Source organism: Dasypus novemcinctus, chromosome 17, assembly GCF_030445035.2.
Source record: "Dasypus novemcinctus isolate mDasNov1 chromosome 17, mDasNov1.1.hap2, whole genome shotgun sequence".
Lineage (NCBI taxonomy): Eukaryota > Metazoa > Chordata > Mammalia > Cingulata > Dasypodidae > Dasypus > Dasypus novemcinctus.
Genome location: NC_080689.1, coordinates 16,793,601 through 16,816,567, shown reverse-complemented (window position 1 = coordinate 16,816,567; position 22,967 = coordinate 16,793,601). Strand labels below are relative to the sequence as shown.

At 44.8% G+C, this 22,967-nt stretch overlaps 1 protein-coding gene across 1 annotated transcript in view; it reads right to left on the bottom strand.

Annotated features, from left to right (window-relative positions):
• Positions 1 to 15,630, bottom strand: part of GAS6 (growth arrest specific 6) — a 60,562-nt gene extending 44,932 nt beyond the window's left edge. The window contains exons 1-2 of the mRNA XM_004451974.5: positions 15,344 to 15,630; positions 14,779 to 14,945 (exon numbers count right to left, since the gene is read on the bottom strand). Of these exons, the coding sequence (XP_004452031.2) occupies positions 14,779 to 14,945; positions 15,344 to 15,425 (249 nt within the window). The 5' untranslated portion in view covers positions 15,426 to 15,630. The remainder of the gene's footprint in view (positions 1 to 14,778; positions 14,946 to 15,343) is intronic.
• Positions 15,631 to 22,967: the final 7,337 nt, after the last annotated feature.

The following is a 22,967-nucleotide window of genomic DNA, read 5'->3' as shown; positions in this document are numbered from 1 at the left end:
ACATGTCTTGTCCTTCCAAGAAATCTCTCCTGTCCTAAGAATGGCCTCTACCCCTCCTACAATCCTGAGCAAAGCAGGAGAATCATTGTAGATGCTGAAGACAAGGTTTTCTGGTAGGAGTTTTCATTCAACCTGCATTCTCCCCACCTCTCTTCACCCTCTCCTCTCCCTTCCCTCCTGAAATGCAAGCTCCTTGGAAGCAAGGAAGCATTTTATATCCCTACAAATTCCAGTACATATTAGATGCTCAAAATATTATTTTAAAAATGAGAAAAAACAGTTAAACAGTCTGCATAAAAGAAGTCCTATCACCATGGGATACTGGGATAGTGGGAGAAGTGGCACTGAAGCACAGCCTTCCAAATGAGTAGATTAGGTTTTTATAATAATTATGTAGAGCAGTAGTAATAAAACACATGCTCTCCCTACTGGAATCTAAGTTTCATGAGGGCAGCTTCCCTCAAAGCCCAGAACAAGATTAAATACTTGCTGACAAATGACTGTTCCTCATATTTTGCACCTACAGTGGAAGGATTTTATTTCATATCCACGACGTTACTATCTTTGAATTTTGCCAGATCCAGCTTCTAGATCATGATTGCTGAGTTTTGGCCATATTTTTGCATGGACTAGACTGTTTCTTTCTACATACCCCAAATTCCCTTGGCACTTTTTCAAAACACATCTTCTAGCCAATCTTTCTCTCCACTCTTTTCTATTTCAGAAAGGACTATGAGAACTCATACAGTTCAAGAAATGGTTACTATTTCTTGAGACATTAGGTTTTGTACTAATATGTCTACCTTGGCCTCACCAATCTCACTATAATCACTAAATGGAGTCCGCATTTTCATCTCTGTGGTGCTTTCCTATCTCAATATGAAAGAAGTTGTTACTCTGAAGTCCCAAACTCTGGTTTTTTCACAGTCCCTGAGGAGCCTCCAATATAGCAAAGAACATCAGTTGTAGATTCTTTTAAAATGTCCAATTGCTTTAAATTTTCAATTAAAAAAATCCTAGTCACATGGCACTTAGGGGGAAAGGAGTTCCAGTATCAAATAAAAATAGAAGCACTGCAACTCAAGAGAAGAAATTAAACACACACATAAATAAGGCTAAAGGACTGGCTCAAGGTCATATAGACAAAGTCACTGGATTCGGGCACTTTGTATCCCTTAGACTGTTCACCGTTTTCCAGCGTGATACACATCAAAGTCCTTCTTCCTTCCAAAACCATTTGTTAAGCCTTTACACTTCGGTTGCTTGGCTTAAATACGCTGCATAGCAGAAACTTGGTTCCTCTGCCCATGAAGAGGATGATACAGGGAAACTGCGCTGTCCCTAGTACTCAGTGGTATCCCAGGGCAGAACGCTTCCAGGTCTTTCTCCTCCACCCCCCCAGCCCAGCACCCACCACAAAGCCCCCATGGGGCTAGTCCCATAAGGGAGTGAGGCCCTAGGGACAAAGCAAGTGAGCACAACCAGCAGAGCCACCTGTGCCCAGAGAGGCTTCTCCCGAGGATTGGTTTTAATTATTTTTCCAAAGGCAACAACTTGTCCGTCTTCCTGCCTCAGACACCAAGAGTTTAGTACAATTCTTCAGTTAACAATAAAGTGCATATTTTGTCAGAGGGAGTTCCTGCTAGAACAAAATGCTGGGCGTTATCACCAAGTCACAGAAAAGAAAGCTGGGAAAAGCCTCTTACATCATCGACACCCTGGGGCTGGCTGCGGAGGTGACTTCAGCCCACCTCACGCTGGATCTCTGCAGATCTACCTTCCTCAGCCGACTGTACTCCCCTCTGTCCTCAACCAGCAGGAAACCTCAGGAAATGAGTAACACGCACAACTTTGGAAAGTCACATTTTCTAGGTGCCTTTTCATAACCAGCTTTAGAGAAACATGGGTTTTAAGCAACGTGAGCGAATGCACACTCCTGTGCCTTCGCAAAGTGCATCTGACAGCAGTTGGCTGTTTCAGGTGCCCAGTGCCCCGTCTGCACCATGAAGGCTGTGGCGTGTGATTCAACCCAAGCATGCTCAAGGGAGTAAGACTATATGACCCTTTGCTAATTAGCTCCAGCTTTGTTTTTTGTTTGTTTTCACAGCGTTTTGTTCTGAATGTTTGCTGCAATCAATGTACCTGTGCAGAGCAACAATCTTTCTGCACTTCTAATTAGCTGCCCCTTATTTGCCATGCTTGGAAACCAGACACTGAATATATTGCAATTACAAGTCAAGTAAGTACCATGAGGCCCTGAGCCACATCGCATGGGCTCTCCTCTGAGGAAATGCCATGGCCTTTTCGACAGCTACTTTGGTGGATGAAAACAGTTTTGCAAGTTCTGGTCCTTGTTCTATGTCTGGCAAGTGAAACAGAAATGAATTACTATTAACTTCTTCACACAACAACTATTCCCTGCTGGCCAATTACGTGCCAGCACTGTGCTGGGTCTATAAAGATGAGTAAGACCCAGCCCGAGCCCTAAATTGTCATAGCCTGGCGGAGGATGCAGGTCAACAGGTTACTACATGTAGCACAAGTGCACCGTACCAGGAAAGCAGAGGGAGGGCTCTTAATCAAAGGTTTGGATAAAAATGCACCAACTGCATGCGTGTACCTGAAAAAGTCTGTGTGGGGGGCACACTATGCAAGAACTCTCCCAACAATGCCTAATCACAGTGATTCTTGCTAGCCAGGTACAGGTGTTACATGAAAATATTCATTAAGGAAATATAAAAGAGCTTTGCTTCCCAATACAACTCACCCTATGGCAGCGATTTATACTTGCCATTTGATAGCCCTAATTCTCCCCTTCATCCTTAATAATACAACTCTGTATATAGGGATGCAATGTACCCAGCGAAAAGACTACATTTCCCAGCCTCCCTTGCAACATGGGCTGCCACGTGACTAAATTCCAGCCAATGAGAGAGAAGCAAAATGGGAAACTGCTGCAAAGACTCAGACTGAGTTGGCTCAGTGAGGGAATGGGTCTGTATTCTTCACCTTCCTGGCCAGAATGCAGACATGATGACTGGCTGGAGCTCCAGCTTTTTTTTTTTTTTTTTTCTTGAGGTGCTGGGGGCAGGGATTGACCCTGGAACCTCATATGTGGCAAGCTGGTGCTCAACCACTGAGCCACATCGGCTTCCCTGAGTTGGCTCTCTCATTTGTTTTGCTTGTTGTTTGTTTCTTTAGGAGGCACCGGGAACCCAGGACCTTCCATGTGGGAAGTAGGCACTCAGCCACTTGAGTCATATCTGCCCCCAAGAACTCCAGCATCTTGCACCATATAAAAGGTGAAAGCCAAGCACCAGGATGATGGAACAAAAATGTGCACGAGTCGGAAGCAGACTTGGCCCAGTGGTTAGGGCGTCCGTCTACCACATGGGAGGTCCGCGGTTCAAACCCTGGGCCTCCTTGATCCATGTGGAGCTGGCCCATGCGCAGTGCTGATGTGCGCAGGGCGTGCCGTGCCACGCAGGGGTGTCCCCCGCGTAGGGGAGCCCCACCCGCAAGGAGTGTGCCCGGTAAGGAGAGCCACCCAGCGCAAAAGAAAGTGCTGCCTGCCCAGGAATGGTGCCACACACACGGAGAGCTGACACACAAGATGACGCAACAAAAAGAAACACAGATTCCTGTGCCACTGACAAGAGTAGCCGACAAAGAAGCCGCTGCAAATTGACACAGAGAACAGACAACCGGGGAGGGGAAGGAAGGGGAGAGAAATAAATAAATAAATAAATCATTAAAAAAAAAGTGCATGAGTCTTTGACAACCATCCAGGAGGCATACCAACCATAGACGGTCTGCCCCTTTTTCCCTAAGACACTATCTTGTTTCAACCACTGCTATTTGCAGTTTTCAAATATATGCAGCCAAAAATACCAGGCAAAGCTGAATTTGACAAATCAGTGCAAATAAAACGGTAATCGTCTACAAGGTAAAACTCCATATCTAACAAAGGAATTGAAATTTCATGTGTTGATAAGAACATTTTGGGAAACACTCACTGCAAACCCATTGAAAAGTAAGGGTTTAGGGCCATCGAAGAAGAGAAAGTCCACAAACAGAATGACTACTTCAAAAAAGAACAGCCCAGTTCTCTAAGGATTGACAGAGGCTGGTGGAAAGAAACCATCCAACATTATTTTGCAAAAATACCCCCTTAATGGTGCGAATGTTGTTTTTTTTTAAACAAATAATGATTGTGTTGGAAAACTCATGCTCCACCCTCCAAAAGTTCTTAATTCAACCTTTTTTTGGTCCTAAAAGTTTAGTGTCTAGGTGCATTAAGAATAAAAATTTTACAAAACATGAGATAATATGTTTTTTTAAATTTATACTTTCATTTCTCAAGATTAATTTTTGCATGTACCATGTAACTTTGGATGTCTGCTTTAAGTGGAGTCACTTTAAAGGGTCTTTTATCCTGCCCTCACAGTGCTCTCCCAGCAAAGCCCTTTAGGGTTCTCACTTTTCATAACACTTGTTTGCTTATCATGAAAGCTATGCTCAAAAAACTCTTTTGTTCTCAATGCCAAATGTAGCGCTTAACAATGGATGTCACTCACAGGTTACAAAAGAAAAAAAAAAAAAAAAAGTCTGAGAAACAATTAAGCCCTTAACTGAGAAACTATTAAGTCCTTACTAGATTGTCCCACTCTGTGGTAGACCCTGCCTTCGAGAAGACTGGCCAAATTCTTACGGGAGAAATGAAATTTATACATGTGAATCAATCAGAAATTTTAAATTATGGTTGTAAATTACCTAAAGATTTCTAAGTGCCAGGCACTGTGCAAAGCTCCTTATATACCTTTGGTGGGAGGCAGAGTAATGGGCCCCAAAGATGTCGGTATCCTAATCGCCAGAACTTGACGCAGATTCATGTTAGGTTCCGTGGAAAGGGGGTATTAAGTTTGCCAAAGGAATGAAGGTTGCTAACCAGCAGGTCTGGAGATAGGAGGTCATCCTGGATTACTGGGGGAATCCAATGTAATCTCAGGATCCTGATAAATGGAAGAAGGCGGCAGAAAAGAGCCTGCAGAGAGTGCAGTGTGAGAAAGAATCAGTCCGATGCTGGTATGAACACAGGCGCTCTCTAGGAGATGGAAAAGGCAAAGAAACAGAGTCTTCCCTCTTCCCTAGAGCCTTGGGAAAGAAATGCAACCCTGCTGACATCCTGACTGTAACCTAGTGGGACTCATTTTGGACTTCTAACCTCCAGAACTGAAGATAATAAAATTTTGTTATTTTAAGCCATTCAATTGGTGGTAATCTGTTACAGGAGCAATTAGGAAACTAATACAACGTCTTTCATTTAAATCTACCCATCACAGATATCACATAAGATAGATGTCACTATCTCCAATTTACATGGGCAACAACTAGCACCCCGAGAGCTTAAGGACAGAGAGCTTAAGTCCCTTGTCCGTAGCTGCACCACAGCAAAGCTGGAATTCAAACGCTTGTCTCTCTTACTCCAAAGCCTTTCCATTACACTCCCCTGCCTTTAAATAAGCACACCCCGAAAGCCCTGCAGTGTGCCCAACAGGAAGAACACATTCAACAAATGAGCTTTGGTGGTGCAAAGGACCAGAGCAGGGAACATCCCAGAAGGCTCTGGACAGGGAGCCGGCTCTAAGTGAAGGCTGCGTCAGCAAGCGAAGGTCCAATTCCTCGTCAGGCCACGCGCTGGGAAGTGGACTGATCCTGAAGCAATGGGGGAATGACTGTGGAAGACGGTGTGGAGAAAGCCAGAGGCTGTGGGAAGTGGAGACCCAGGCAGGAAGCTGTACAGTCATCAGAGGGGACAGGATGGTGGCTGGGTCCAGGGAGTGGCCGTGGGATGGCAACCGAAGCGATAACCTCAGGAAATGGTACAATGAAGAAGGACTTGGCCCCTGGCTAAATATTGTGGTGGGAGAAGGCAGAGGCGGAAAGGACTGACAGATCTTAACCCCAGGCTTGAGAATTCACATATCACTGACTGATAGGGAGACCAGAAGAGATGAGAAAAGGAATGCATAATAAGGAGAATGTGGAAAGTATGGTAGAGAGTGGCGGGTGGGAGATGTGCGGGGTCAGCACCTTCCTTCCTGATCCGGCCATCCCTACTGCACCTAGTCACTCCTGCTGGGCCAGCACCCTGCCTGCCTCACCTGAACCTGCACATGTTGAGCCATACTAGTCATTCACCTTCTCTGAGGAAGGACAGCAGGTGATCAGAGAAGCGTGTGCCCATAATCACAAGTAAATGGTGACCCAGCTTCTCTTTTTATATTTCTTTGGGGGAAGGCAAAGTAATATCTTTTCAGATTATACTCAACAGAATATAGGATTAACAATTTAAACAGTTAAGAGACAATAATAAGGACCTCAAGCCAATAAAAGTTTTCACTGCGAACAATGCATTGTGTAGACACTTCCTTTGGACCTCTATTAGTAACTTTGGAAGGTGTCAATCACTCCAGTGTTAACGTGCTAAACTTGGAACCTGGAGGCCAGTTTTCATCTGAGCTTTCCCCCTAAATAGCTAACTTGGACAAGTCCCTAAATAAATTCCTTGACCTCGGTTTCATAAAAGCCTAGAATTAAATGGTTCCCAAGACTCTGGCCAGTACAAAATTCTATGAGTCTGTGACAAATGCTAATGTAAACTTCTTGACTATTTCTCTGGCTTATAAAAGAGAAGTTTAAGTGCATCTTGGGGTGTCTCGGAATTCAAAGAAAGCTTCCTGAACGTCATCTTGTGACACTGGCTTTTTTGTGTGATTTTAAACATACGCCATTTCCTTTGAAAGGGTCTGTTTCATCAGCAAGTGTTATGCAATTTAAAGACCCAACTTCAAGGGCTCTAACCCAAGAAGGGGCATCTCTCTGGGCTTTAGAATTTGCTGCTGCCTCTGATGTGTCATCTGATATGCATCTCTATTGTGTCCAGCCCAGCCAGTTTAATTAACCAAATCAAGGGCCCAGGAAATGCACAGCCACTGGGCTAGCTATGCCACAAAAGCAAACTGCTCACATCATACAATTATCAAGTCTCTTGAACCAAACTATGGAGACTTGACCAGCAAGTGCCCAATCAATAGAGCTGGTTTATTTTTCCTTCAGCTTTATCCAAACTTATAAGCACATCTGCAGCCACAAGACAGATACCCAGGCACAAACGCCACCCACCTCACTGGTCGGTGATTGGTAGTTGGAGTTTCACCTTCAATGGGGAGTTATGACATGCTCAGATTTAAAACATGCTTTGTTTCTTTAGTGAAATGCTACAGAAGGAAGTAAAGGAGAGTGCTAGAAGATAGCTATTGGCAGTTGTCAGTAGGTCGGGGCAGGGGATGTGGGTCTGTACTCTTACCTCATCACGTGAGCAAACCCATCAGTTGGGAAACTCTCAAGTACAAAGGCAAACTCCACCATTTGTGAAGCAGGTCTCACCTGGCTCTGCAGACTCACAGCTAAGTGCTCACCACAGACCACATATGTTAAAGCCACTCTCCTTCTTGAGTTACTTATCTGCATGCACCATGCTTACCCGTGACCCATACTCTCTCCATGGCCTCTACGCTATTACTAACACCTCCTGTGGATGCCATGCTTTCTCATGTGCATTGGCAGACTACTCGGCTGGACGCTCATCCAACACCCCGACCTAAGGGGCATGAACTTCTTCATACAGACACAGGAGCACACAAAGGCTTGGTCGTGTCAGGTAGATCCCCGGATCCCTCGCTCTCCTCACTCACCCACCACAGCAACAAAGGACAGTGATTAAGAGTGCAGGCCCTAGAGCTAAAACGCTGGGTGGAAACCACAGCCCTCTCATTTTCTGTGCGACCTAGGACAAGGTTCTCAACCTCTCAGAGCCTTAGGTTCCCCATCTGTAAAATGGGAATCATGATAGTGATTAATACACAGAATTGTCACGAGGATAAAACGACATCACACGTGTAAATACTGAGAAACAGAGCCGTGATAATGGTGAGATACTATTTTTCTGGATCAAGACTCTCCTTTAACATTAATAAATAGATGCATTGAGAGGACCTTTCTAGGAGTCATGGGTAACCCAGGCTGCTTTCCATCGTATTAATATAATTTTATTATCTTTTGAGGCTAGTAAACGGTTAAAATTGTCAGTTCTGAGAAACAAGTAAATCACCCTCCTGTAAACATTGCTATATTATTTCTGTCTTTCCCACAAATACAAAAAGGAAGTAAAATGATATCTTTCACCTTAGCAATGGAAATGTTCTAGGAAATGCCAAGTATCTACTTACAGGACCACCCCTCTCAAAAGACAATGGACAGCTCTCCACTTCAGAGTAGAGGAGCCAAGGAAAGTGTAACTGCAAATCAACAAGCTTCTCAGCTTTTAGAAGGATGGTCACCTTAGCAATGCTCAAAAGAAATAACGCTGACTAAGCAGGTAGCATAACCATATTGCTGGCAGTTCCATCCTCCCGGACTGCAAGACAATCCACCCAGGCTTCAGGGCAGGGCACCACTTGGGTGGCTGTCAGCAGGGCTTATCTGTGAGATCTGCTCGTGGCAGTCACCCAGCAGAAGTGCTCCCCTGGGTACTGGCTGAGCTAAGTATTTTCCATCCAGCAAAAGAATCCAAGAAGAGGCTCTCAGGAAACAGGGTCTAGATGGCATTTGGGGACACAAATATGGGGGGGGAATGTATTTTATTACCATGGACACTAAAAACGGAACAGAAGCAACTTCACCTACAATTTGAAAGGAAAATCCAAGAAAATGAGTAGTACACATTACTCTCTCCTGAATATCATATTTTTACTCAGTGCCCACCCATCAACGCAGATCTGTGCATATGTCCAGAGGGGAACTAAAATAAAGAACTGGTAATGTTCTCAATTTCTTCGACCTCCATCTTCCACTTCCAACCCCATTGTAAAAATTACTTTTAAACTTTTAAAACTCTTTAGTCTGTTAGGGTCAGAATTTATAAGGCACAACCACTAGGTTGATAATAAACTCACAGGAATGAGCAGAAAAGATGTACAGGACACATTTCCAACATCAAATACGAAACCCCCCAACAACAACCAACTCTGCATTGCAGAAACAGCCCCCAATTTTAAGCCTCAAGAAAAAAAAGAGGGAAAAAGAAGCATGAAGAAATATAGACACTTGTAAATGGTTCTAGGGTAAAATAAAAATAAAAACCTGGAAAGAGTTTGGAACGTCCTGGCCCCAGCTAGGTATCTTAAGAGTGCCTTTACTTTAGAATCTCATGAAGCAGATAATAAGCATTACCTTCTTAAAAGGGTGTTTTGTTCCTAAATAACAAAGGGAGACATTTAGTACTTTTCATAATGCTTTAATTAATATTCCACAGATGTTGAGCCTGCTAGCTGGGCAACAGGGGTAATTTACAATAACTGGCACTTTGCTGGGACTTTGACTATTACACCGGGTAGCTGGAGGAGCCTAGTGTTAAGTCCCAGTATACTCCCAGGATTAAGGGGGGAAATGTGTGTGTCTATATGTATATACATATATATAGACACAGACAAACAAAATGTGGCATAACAAAAGGCAAAAGGGGGCAGCCAGCAGGGCAGACTGAAGAACTGTGATCCTGGCTTTTCTCTTAAAGCCATGGCCAATCAGAAAATCACACCACTCAGCAGGGCAGAGGCCTGGGCCAAGGGCCTGCAAGATGCAGACCCTGAGACTTCTGAGTTCAGGGGAGGGCTCTAAGTGTCCACCCACAAATGCACCGGATCCCTCCGGCCTTTAAATGCTGGGCCAGTGCCTCCCCGTGGGCGGGCAGGAGGGAGACAGGCAGGGGGCGCGGGCAAAGCCCTGGGGGAGGGGAGAGGGAGCTGGGGTCTAAGTCTGCAGACTCCTGGGCCTGTGCAGGAGGCGCTCTAGAGAAAGGAGAGCGGAGTCTAATGGTGACCAGTTTGGCTGTTTGGTGAAGAAGTGAAAAAGCAGCAGCCGCTTGGGTCATCCCACTGGTTGCCTGACTACAGTAGCTGGTTTCCTCAAAGCCTCCGGGGGCAAAAGCCCTGAGAAAGGAAGGTCATGGCCGAGGGACAGGGTACCCAGGAGCTGGGGATGTCTGCCCTGGGCCCGGCCAGTGGGACAAAGGCAGCCAACCTGGGGTGGGCAGGCAGGCTGCTTTGAAGTGGAGAGAATGAGTCCCTGAGAAAGGGGCTGAGAGGACGGGGCTTCCCAGGGCAAGATGAGACCTTGATTACTTTCTAATGACCCAGATGGGTTGATGGGTATAGGTCTGGTTTCTAACCCCTGAAGTAACAGAAGGAGAAAGGAGTGGGGAGAGCGCTGCTGGCTCCCGGAAGGAGGTCGGCTTGCATGTGGTCACCTGCCCTGGCGGCCAAAGGCCCACACCACAGAGGGCAGGTGCTTTAGGAGACAGGGAGAGGGGGAGGAGCCAGCGCTGCTGGCAATACTCATGTCAGCCTTGTAGCAATAACAAGCCTCCTGAGCAATGCAATGAGCTGTACTGTGTGCACAGTGCTGTATTCTGTCCTTCCAACAGTAAGCATGAGAACAAGACTGCAGCCTTGGTTATTGTTTTTTCCTACCAACAGTCCTGGGTCAAAGAGTACATGTCAGTAACTGCTGGAGCACAGCGTGCTGGGAGATGAGCAAAACATGTGACGAAGACGCATCCCAGTGCAGTGCATCCAGGCCAGGAACAAGTATTTTGTCCAGAATCCGGTCAACGATTACTGAGATTCTATCAAGCAGCCAGGAACCCTCCAGAAATTTGCTTTAGGAAGCAGAACTGAGGAGCCTAAGAACTCGGAAAATTCTCACAGATACCAGGGCAGGGTGGAGGGGTGAGTTACCCATAGTTCTCTGGGAGTTAAACTCCAAACAGGGAAGCACTCTAGAGTGAAGGGGAGAATAACATAAAAAGTCAGAGGGAGGATATGCTAAACAAGAGGCAAAAATCAACAGCAGGACAGCAGTATTGTTATTCCGAAGCTACAAAGTAGCTCCTGCCATGTGAAAAGAATGGGGTGAGAGATTCCTGACCCGTTGGAAATGAAGAGGAAGATGACTTTGGCAGCAGGAGGGTTTGGGCTTTGCCTCAGAAAGGAACTCTATCTTTCCCAAACAAAACCAAAGTGGTGGTCACAGATACTGAAATCCCAAGGTGTGTGATAATTGGCAGCCATGGGGGAAAGCAGGGCAATCATTGTGCTTAGCATCCACCTGCGATAATAAAAGAGAATAACTTTGAAAATCCGGCATCTTCCTTCATAGGAGGAGGGAGAAATGCTGAAATGGAAAGATAAGTTTAAGCCGGAAGGCACATGCTTGTCAAACCCTAAATGCACAACAAGAGATATCTATTGAATGCACAAACCTCCTAAATCCCCAGATAAAGAGATTTTGAGGCCCAGAAAGTAGTTTCCCATTATCCAACTCTTCCCAGCTACCAGGGCAGAGCGGGCGGGACCCAAGACAACCTCTCCCCACTCCCTCTCCCTAAGGATCCGGATCTACAAGAAAAACTGCCGGAGCAGGACAGGACAGCAGGGAGAAATCAAGCAGTATAGGTCAACTTTTCACCAAACCCAGAGGTTGTGCAGGTGCTTTTCCAGTTTGTGTTTGAAAGTAAAGGAGGGTAAGACACATGGAAGACAAGACTGTCAGCGTTCAGCATCCTAAATCATTAACAGGGCAGCAGGGAAGGGGGTGGGGAGGGCAGGTGGAATCACAGACCCGAACGTGGCCCTGGGAAGGCAGGACTGGCATTTCTAAGCAGCGCTCCAGGTGATTTGGGTGCAGGTGGTCTACGGATCACGGTTCAGGAAATGCTGACTCCAGCGCCACCTCTTCATTTTTAAGTATCAGGAAACTGGAGCTTGGAGAGATTCTATGACTTATTGAAAGTGATCTAGCCAAATCCCGGGTTATTTTGTAAACTAAGGCATGGCTCTTAATTCTTTTTCAAAATATTAGAGACACTTTTTCAAAATATTAGAGCTAGATTTCATAGTAAGAAATTATTATTTCTTAGAGCACAAGAGCATCTGGAGGGCGGATTCTTTCACATTGATTATTTCACAGTACTTTCCCTTTCAAAAAGTGCTATGAGGTAGATTTTTCTTTCACTAAGACGCACTGGTCGTGACCTGTGTTTTGTGGATCTCCTGGCCACTCCCACCCCCTGCTTAGAAGAAGTGGGTCTCCTCCCCAAGGTGTCCTGAAGGCTGGTCTGAAGAGCAGGATCTCTGAGAGGCCTGGCAGCCCTTAGTCTACCAGAGCAAAGCTGGGATGAGAACCAGCTCGCCTAAGTCCTCAACCAGGGCTCTTGCAGAAGATAAACTAGAGCCAATTCCAGAAAATACTGCAAAAATTATAAAGGAAAATGCCAGAAGCAGGTTAAAATAGGTGACTAGCCTTGCAATTGACTACAAGGAGAGTAGAGGGGAAAACTGAAAAATGAAGGGAAAATAGGAATTACAATTTTGAAATGGGAGTTTAGAATCCTGGGAAATATGGGATAGCATTACTAGGAAAAGGAAATTACAAACTTCAGATTGTGAAAAGAGGGCTTTCTGAAGGGGAGGTGGCAGAGGACCCAGAAAGTGAAGCCCTTCCCCAGGATTAAAATAATGCAAATGAGTGTTAAAAAATAAAAAGATAAATAAAGCAAGAGGGAGCCAAAACATTTGCTTACAAGGAAACAGAATACCCTTGCACAAATATATACCAACGTAACAGTGACTGTAATAAACTGATAGGCTCATGGGGCCGTCTTTTTCTTGTCTTCATTTCACACATTTTTGTCGTGCTTATATTGCATTTCTAAATAGATATAATTAAATCAAAAGCAATTAAAATCATAGAAGGGAAGGAACTGTGGCCTAGAGGTCAGCCAGGAAAAGCCAGGGTGGGGTGTTTCCGTTTCGGGCAAGCAGGGGCTGCAGCAGGGCAGGGACTAGTGAAGGTGGGAGGTCACCAAGAAGTTACCTGCCAAAGAGTACAAGCAGCATTTTTCTGTTAGGCATGGGGGCTCAAGGGTGCTGCACCTGCTGCATACTCCCCAAACTGGGCAGTGCCCCAGGGTGAGCGGGGCATCCAAGCCCTGAAACCAGGGCATCCAGAGATCTTCACCAGGTGCACAGTGCTGTGGCGGCCAGCATTCATAGTTACAAAAACAGGAAAAGGTGAAGCTAGAGGAAAAAATTGGTGAAATTGCTACAGAACGCTGCTAGAAGGAGACAGGACTAAACTCGTGTGGCTATCAACACTGAGGGCAACGTGAGGGCAACGTGAAGAAAAGGATCATCTCTATCATCTCTATCAGTGACAGTAATAATTAGCTGTGCCAAAAAGAACACTGCACTGTAGTGCATTCATTCCACAGTTTTAAGGCTTGTTTTCAAAAAAGGAGATCTACAAGGGACTGCAAAGTCAACAGAATAGAAATCAAAGTCAAAATAAAGGCATACATTGGTTATAAAAAACCACTCCTCTGTCACATGTGATTTTTAGTTCATCCCAGAATTCTTTTTTAAAAAATTACAGAAGTAGCAAAAAATGAGCTGTAAAATCACTCCGACCTCACTCTCTAAGAGCATTCCTACTTTCCAATATCTCTGGCTTCCAAACAGATAAACATCTAGAGCTTCCAATGAGTCCTGCTAGTCCTAACTTCAATGATTGTTCTTAACTGAGACTCTCCCCCAGTTCTGTCCCTTCCTTTACAATCTAATCACCCAGCAGGCTGGGGCTGCCTCTGCGCAATTGGCTGGTCTCCCCACCCCACACATTCTCCAAGGACGTTATTAATAGAAATATGTCCTGGGCCAGCACCTGTCACACCAAGGTCCTGAAATCACCAGCTGCTTCTAAAAGAGCACCTTGTTAAAAGGGGCCAGGCACACACTTTCTGACAGTCCCCCAACCCTACTACCCCCCAAACATATATATTCTTTGCATATTCCTGCAATAATATTTTTGGATCTGCTACTGCAAGCAACTGCACCCCTCCAAGCTTTCAGATCCTCTTTTGTAAAACCCTCAATCTCCTCTTGAGGTTCAAGGGGCTAGGTGGGCAGCTGCACCCATGACGTGTAATGCAGCAAAAAGGTGCAGGGAAGGCAGGAGGTTGTTTCAGTGTTTGTTTGCACTTTAAAAACGGAGCCCTCATTTTATTCTGGTGGAGAAGCCTTACACTGTGCATTTTCTTTAAAGTTGCCGCCTTTAGATGCCTGCTGCCAGAAGATAACTGCAGTGTCTCCAACTGCCAGTATTTGGGGTCACTAATAGCATGGGGCTCATAAAGGTGTGGACAGAGTCATGAGGACGACCTATTTATTACCCTTTTGTCCTCTGCCACCTGACCTTCTCCTTTCATCATTTCTGAACGCGGTAGTTTCGGCGTCCTTAGTTCTGGGATGTGAGTTGAGGCGTTGTCCTTCCATCTGGGGGACTCTGGGAAGGGCACTCTGGGGTGCTGGAGGAATTCCTGGGTCTCCCCATCAGTGCACGTAGAGATGTATATCCCACAAATGAGCTGGTGCAGAGAGCGTGTGCCAGCTCCTCAGACGCGCCACAGTCCCCCTTCCCGCCAAGCCTCGGTTACGTGGCAAGGGGGAAATTATTTAGCTAACGGTCCCTTCTCCAAACACCTTCCCAGCCGGGAGGTCAGCTGGGCCCGGGTCCCAGCGGAGGCCCGCGTTAGCGCTCAGGCGGCGCTACCCTCTCCCTCCCGGGCCTCCCGGGCCCTCCGGCCGGCCCGGCACTCACCGTCTCGGGGTCGTTCTCGAACACCTCCCGGGCCTCCTCCTTGTTGCACAGCTCTTCTATGCACTCCCTCTCCAGGTGGCCCTGCTTGGCCTCCTCGAAGACCTGGTAGGCTCGGCGCTGCCTCGGCCGCAGGAACTGCGCCGCCTCGCGCGCCCGCAGCAGCACCGCTGCCCCGCGCCGGCCACGCGCGGCCGTGGAGGCGAGAGATGGGGACAGGAGGAGCGGGCGGGGGAGAGGACAGAGGGCAAGGGGACGAGCGGGGAAGAGAACAAGGAACACGGCCCTTAGTCCAGGCCTCCCGGCGGGCCCCCGCGCCCCGCTGTGGGCACGGGCTCCGCGCGCCCTTGACCCGGGGATGCTGCGGTGGCGGCGGGTGCCGGGGCGCGCCGCAGGCTCGGCCGCAACCTAGGCTGCGGCAGGGCGGCTTCGGGAGCGCGGGCGGGGCGGAGGCGGCAGGCGGGAGCGCCCGGGGCTGTGCGGGGTATTTGGGTAGGGGGCTCTTCTCCGATTCGCCCCGGGCCGGGAGAGGAGCCGGGGCCGCGGGGCCGCGCCGGGCGGTACTCACTGTGCGAGGACTCGGTGGCCAGCAGGAGCAGCAGCAGCGCCGTGCCCAGGGTGGCGGCGGGGCCGGGCTGCGGCGGCGGCATGGCGAGCGGGGCCGGGGCCGGCGCGGCGGCGGGGAGAGCGGGGCGCCCGGCGGCGGGGGCGGCGGCGGGGGCGACGGCGGCGGCGGCGCGGAGGAGCCGGGCTTGCGGGCCGAGAGCGCGCCTCGCGGTCAGAGCGCCCGGGAGGCTCCGGCGAGCCGGGGGCACCGCGGGGGAGTCGCTTTTCTCATCGTGTCCAATCGCTTCCGAAGTTCACATCCCGGCGGCGGCGCGGAGGCGCACCTAGGGCGCTCGGAAGCGTTTCTGGGCGGCAGGCGGCGGCGCGGCCCGGGAAGGCGGCGTGGGGGAGGCGGTGCCGGCGCGGGAGGGGCCCGGGAGCCGCCGCGGGGCAGTCCCGGCCTCCGATGACCGCGCGTCGGGCACCGGGCGGAGCTCCCGAATGGGTTTGCAGAACCCTCGAGTTGTTTTTAGTCGGAAAGATCAAAAGATCGAAGAAGAGGGGGGAAAAAAGAAAAAAAACCCACAGAATCGAGAACGTGGCGATTTCAACAGACTGGTTAGACCGGTGTGTGCTTGGAGAAGGGATTTCTCCCAAATCAATGACTGAGTTTATTTATTCGTGCTGCGGGGGGGGGGGGGGGGGGGGGAGCAGGTACAATTTGGCCGTTTTCCAGGTACAATTTGAAGATTTAAACCTCTTTTCGAACTCTACCCCCCCACACAAAATAAGCATCTCCCATATTCTTTTCAATTCTTCGTTCCGGGGCACGTTTTCTCAAGATTTAAAACGCACCAAAGAAAAGAGAAACCGAGGTCAAACCGAATCTCATCCGAGTCCCGGGGGTGAGATTATATTATTCTCTTTTGTAATCTCTATTTTCCGTAACGATGATATTCAAAATCTTGAGGTTTCCCAAGTAGCTATTTAAGCTGAAAGCAGCACTCTCCTTGTTCTCAGAGACCACTTTCTGTCTCTTGTCTCAGAATATTTCGCAAAGTCACAGGCAACAAAACCAACGAACCAACAAAACCAAAACCGAGCAGACGGTTCGCAGGGACCCCGACCCAGACCAGGCAGGGAAGAGGGGCGCGGTGTGGAGGATCCTGCTCCGGAGATCCACGCACTCCCCCCCAGCGGCCCAGGCGGCTGCGGTCAACCCTGTGAAGTCCAGGCACCCCAGCTTCCCCACTGGACCGCCATTGCTGGTAGGATTATTTGAGGTCATTGGTTTAAAGATGGTGCTAGTGAGTATTAATATGTTGAATTCAGGGAAACGAATGTCCATGAGAATGACTTTCAAAGGAGAATTGAAACTTTAATAATTAGATAAGTCATATCTGCAACCCGGGCTGAATTAGGTTACAAGGCACTGCAGAGTCCCCGGGGGAGATTGAAACGCATGTGAAGTGACGCAAATTCCGCTGATTTCCCTCGACTGATTCAGCCCAGCAAACTCCCTGAAACTTAAAAAAAAAAAAAATTATTACATTAATTTTCCTGTTCGGTGTTCTTAAGGAGCAGTACTGGCTTAAAATCCGGGTTGGGTGATAAATGCTTTCTTCATGCGGTTACAGGGCTCCTTGATTAATTAACTAATCCATCCACAGGACAAGTAGTTAATAACTCCTCCCCCCCTCCCCCCCACCTTGTACCGGGTGGAGTTCTAGAAGCTTTTATATATATAATGCTGTATCCTAAGTGTTCTATCCCAGCGCTCATGGATGGGCTTCAAGGAGTCTGTAAACCACCGGAAATTGTTTGCAATTATTTTTGGAATTTTTGTTTGTTTTTGGAGGAGAAAGTTCATAGAAGTTGTGCACTTCTCAGAGTGCTGATGCAAATAAGGGCGAGCATCACTGGGCTACTCTTCTAGGATAATCCACAGTTGGCTGGAGGCCCACTGCTTCAGAGCCAGACTGGATGGAGACTAGGAAGTCCCCTTGGGCCCTGGTGACCTCTTTTTTTCCTGGACTCATTCCCCTCCCCCATAGTCCCAATTCACCCCCCTTTCATTGAACCCTATTATTGGGATATGAACGATACCTCCTATTTGGTTTAATAACATACACTTGCTTGTTTTGATTTTAATAACTGAGGAACTCAGAAAGCCAGTACCTGGAGCAATGGAGGTTGTATGTGTGACCCAAGCCAGCTCCACTTGCTTCAGCCTAGTTACCGGTGCAGAAAATTTGTTCTAAGGCAGAAATTGAAAATGGGTAATAAACAATTTGGATAATTGTTCCTAAAATGAAAGTGTTGTCAGGCATTATATTATATACCCTGAAATAGCCATGGTGAAGTGGACAGGTCACCCCTGCCAGGGGCAGTAGGTTAGACCCAGGGAAATTAATGCTTTTTAAGCATGGTTAACCAGTCTGTGGCCAGGAAGGTGGAGAACTGGCAGCTCTTCTTTCCAGGGGTGAACTGGAATGAATGGGTGGAGATGGAATGGGGGTGGGGCAGACAGGAAATGGGGTGTCTACAGAGAAATCAAAATTCTGCATTCTGTCTTCTTTTCTCATCTTCTCTGGGTGATGATAACTCCAAAGCAATAAGGCCATCTGTTCGTTTATTCATTTAATAAAAGTTTGTTGAATACCTGCTATTTTTTTTTAAGAGTCACTGTACTGGGTTGCTGACCAAACTACCCATATTTGTCTTTTGTATTTGTTTGTTTAAAAAAGAAAAGCTTTATTGAGGTATTGTGAGAAAAAATTTAAAAAAAAAACACTTAAGTTTCGACATCTACATCTGTCAAACCATTGCCACAATGAAGTTAAGCGTATCCATTATCCAAAAAAAGTTTCCTCGTGCCCCTTGGCTGCTGGACTTTTGACGGGAGTTGCCCTGAATCTGTAGATCACTTTTGGTAGTGTTAATGTCTTCACAATATTAAGTCTTCCAATCCATGAACTTAAATCCTTGCCATTTTTTAGATCTTCTTGACTTTCTTTCAGCAGTGTTTTACAGTTTTCAGTGTACAAATGTTTCACATCCTTAATTAGATTTAGTCCTAGATATTTTATTCTTTTAGATGTTATTGTAAGTAGAAGCTTCTCAATTTTCTCTGTAGATTTTTTCATTTGCTAACATATAGAAACACAACTGATTTTTGTGTGTTGATCTTGGACCCTGCCATTTTGCTGAATTTGTTTATTAGTGCTAGTAGTTTTCTTGGGGATTCCTCTGAGTTTTCATTACACGAGATCATGTTGTCTGCAAATAGAGATAGTTTGCTTCTTCCTTTCCAATCTGAATAACTTTCATTTCTTTTTCTTGCCTAATTGCTCTGACTAGGACTTCTAGTACAATATTGGATAGCAGTGGTAAAAGTGAACATCCTTGTCTTGTTATGTTAGGAGAATGCTTTTAGCCTTTTACCATTGAATATGATGTTTGCTATGGTTTTCTCATACTGAGAAAGTTCCCTTTTATTCCTAGTGTTCTGAATGTTTTTATTAAGAAGGGGTGCAGGATTTTTTCAAATGCCTTTTGTGTGCCATAAGATAAATATATGGTTTTCTTTCTTTCTTTTTCTCTTGTAACAGATTTCAACTTAAATTCTATTTTGTATGATATTATACAAAATACCAGCTCTTTTAGCTACAGTTTCCATGGAATTTTTTTTCTATCCCTTCGCTTTTCAACTGACTTGTGTCTTTGGAACAAGATTAGTCTCTTGTATGCAGCATATTGGACCATGCTTTTTTTTTTAATCCATTCTGCCAATACCTGCCTTTTGATAGGAGAATTTAATCTATATACTTTTTTTTTTTTTGAGGGATTGAACCCTGGACCTCTTATATGGGAAGCTGGCACTCAACCACTGAGCCACATCAGCTTCCCTGAGTTGGTTTTTTGGTTTGTTTGCTTGTTGTTTGCTTTTTTGTTTTTAGGAGGAACCAGGACTTCCCATATGGGAAGCAGGTGCTCAACCACTTGAGCCCCATCCACTCCCTTCATCCATATATATTTAAAGTAATTGCAGATAAGGGATGCCTTACTTCTGCCATTTTGCCAATTATTTTTCATATGTCTTATACTTTTTTGTCTTTTCTTTCTTCTGTTGTTTAGATGATGTTTTGTAATGGTCCACTTTGAATCACTTCCATTTGAGACCTTCATTCCTAATATAGTAGTTTCATTCTCTAGACTTTCTGTTAAAGTCGTGCTTTAGTTGCATCCCACACATTATGAATCCCACATTTATTTTGGTCATTTTCATTCAGTTCAAAATTCTTTCTAATTTTTCTTTTAATATTTTCTTTGGCCCATTGGTTCTTGAGAAACGTTTTACTTCGTTTCTGACTATTTGGAAAGTTTCCAGATGTCTTTCTGTTATTGATTTATAATTTAGTTTTATTGTGGAAAGAGAACATACTTTGTATGACTTGACTCCTTTTAAATTTATTGAGATTTATTTTATGACCTAGAATATAGTCTGTCTTGGTAAATGTCCTCCATATTCTCTATAAGAATGTGTATTCTGCTGATATGGGTAGAATGTTCTATAAATGGCCATCAAGTAAAGTGGGATGATAGTATTGTTCACGTCTATTATATCCTCACTGATTTTTATGCCTAGTTATTCTATCAACTATTGAGAATGGGTGTCAGAATCTCCAATTATAGTTATAGATTTGCCTGTCTTTCCTTACAGCTCTATCATTTTTGCTTCATGTATTTTGAAGCCCTTATTTGGCACAGAAATGTCTAGGATTGTTATGTACGTTTGAGTTACTGGCCCCTTTATCATGATGGTATGGCCCTCATTATCCCTGTAGTATTCTTTGCTTTAAAATCTATCTGTCTGATTATTACAATAGCCATGCCAACTTCTTTTTGATTAGTGTTTGCATAGTGTATCTTTTTCTATTCTTTTCTTTTTAACTTCCTTGTGTCTTTATATTTAAAGTGGATTTCTTATAGGTAGGGTATGATTGGGTCTTTTTTTTCCCAATCTGACAATATCTGTCTTCTAATTGGAGTGTTTAGACCAGGGGCTTTTAACCTTTTTTGTTCCACAGACCCCTTTGCCAGTCAGGTGAAATGAATACTACCATAATTTATTTATTGCATGCATTCATAAGTGAAGGAAATGCTACATTTTAGTTAGAGGTTAGAGAAAATAAAGATAATAAGTTGATTTTTTTTCAATTCAAGCTCACAGACCCCCTGAAATCTTGGTCCATGGACCCCTGGTTAAGAAACCCTGGCTTAGACAATTTACTGTAAAATGATCTCTGATGTGATAGGGTTTAAATATGCTATATGGCTATTTGTTTTCACTAGCTCTATCTATTCTTTATTCCCTTTCTTTTTTGTCCCTTCTTTTGAATTAACTGAATATTTTTTATAATTCTATCTTATTTTCTATTTTGCCTTATTAACTATAACTGTTGAGTTATTTTTGTGTTGCTTTAAGAGTTTTAGTATACGTCTTTAACTTATAGTTTATCTTCAAGTGATATTCTTCTTCGTATTTGTATTCACTTACAACAGCATACTTTCACTTCTTCCCTCCTTTTGTGCTATTGTTTTTATACATTTTCTTTCTATACATGTTATAAACATAACAATATATTGTATTGTGTTTGTTTTAAATAATTTAAAAGGAGATTTAAGTAATAAGAAATGGCATTTATCTTTACCCATATCTTTATCATTTCAGCACTGTTCATCCTTTTGAGTAGATACAGACTTCCATCTTGTGTCATTTTCTTTTTGCCTCAATAAAATCTTTTTACATTTCCTTGGGTACAGGTCTGTTAGTGATGGATTTTTTCTCTTTTGTAAGTCTGAAAGACTATTTATTTTGCTTTCTCTTTTGAAAGATATTTTCCCAGGAGTAGAATTCTAGATGAACAGTTTTCCCACTTAAAAGAAATTTTTTCACTGTTTTCTAGCTTGTATTGTTTCCAGTGAGAAAACTGCAGTCATTCTTTCCTTTGTCCCTCTACATAATGTGTCTTTTTTTTCTGGCTGCTTTTATTATTTTCTGCTAAGATTTTTTCTTTATCACTGATTCTAAGAAATTTGATTGTGAGGTGGCTTAATGTAGTTTACTTCCTGTTTCTTATGCTTCAGGTTCATTAAGATTCTTGGATCAGTGAGTTTATAGTTTTCATCAAATTTGGAAAAAAAATTGGGAACTATTTCTTCAAATATTGCTTTCTGTATTTCTCCTTTATTTTGGGGACTCCAGTTACACATGTATTAGCTCCCACAGCTCACTGATGCTCTTTTCATTGTTTTCAGACTTTTGACTCTCGGTCTTTTATTGTGGGTCATTTCTATTGTTATACTTTCAAGTACCCTAAACTATTTGTTTACAATATCCTGTCTCTGTTAATTACATCCATGTGTTCTTCATCTCAGTCATTGTAGTTTTCATTTTTAAAAATTTGCTTGTAAGCTTTGTTATGCAGGACTGGAACAGTGTTTGGTCTAGTGCTGAATTTCGACGACTGAGGCAAGACCCCTCTGAGTACAATACCCAATGCCTATGGGTTATAAAATTTTTCACTTAGGCTGATGGAAATTAGAACTACTCCCAGTCCTGTGAGAAAGGTGGGGCTGGGTCTCTCTGATCCTTTCAACTTTTGAGAATTATGATGATCAGTATTCAGCTGAAAACTTGACAGAATCCTCTTCAGATTTCCAAAATGCTTTCTCTGTGCAGCTCTCTCCTCTCTTGCACTCTCCTTGTGCTTTGCCCTGAACTCCAGCTGCCTTGGGCTCTCTGGCCACCAGTTTCATTTCCCAGGGAGTCCACTGGGCTCTGCCTGTGTTTTCCTTCCATACCTGGCAACCTCAAAACTCTCTCCAGCAGTAAGCTGGGGCAATCTCTAAGACTCACTCATCCCATTTGTTTCCTGCCTCTTAGGGTTCACTCTCCTTTGTTGCCGATGTCAGTGTCTTGATAACTGTTTCATACATCTGTCCAGTTTTTCAGTTGTTTCAGGTGGGGGGGGGGGTAAATCCAGTCCCTATCGCTCTATCTTGTCCACAAATGGAAGCCCCCATATTTTAATGAAGAATTTTTTCATGTCTTGCAACCCACTAGGATGGGCATTGTTTTTTAAAAAATGGAAAAGGCAACATGTTAGTGAGGAGGTGGAGAAATAGAAACCTTAGGACATTGTTGGTGGGAATGTAAGATGGTGCAGCTGCTAAACAGTTTAGTGGTTCCTCAAAAAGTTAAATATAGAATAATCATAGGATTCAACAATATCACTTTTAGAGATACATGCAAAAGAGCTGAAAGGATGTTTGTGTGCCAGTGTTCATAGCAGCATTATTCATAATAGCCTAAAGGTGAAACAACCCAAGTGTTCATCAATAGGTGAATGGATAAGCAAACTGTGGTATATACATACAATGGAATATTATTCCACCCTAAAAAGAAATGAAGTTCTGATACATGCTACAACATGAATGAGCCTTGAAGACATGTTGAACGAAAGATTCGAGACACAAAAGAAAATATTGTATGATTGCCTTAATATGAAATACCTAGTATATGCAAATTCATAGACAGAAAGTAGATTACAAAGTACTAGAGGTGGGAGGGGAGGTGGGAG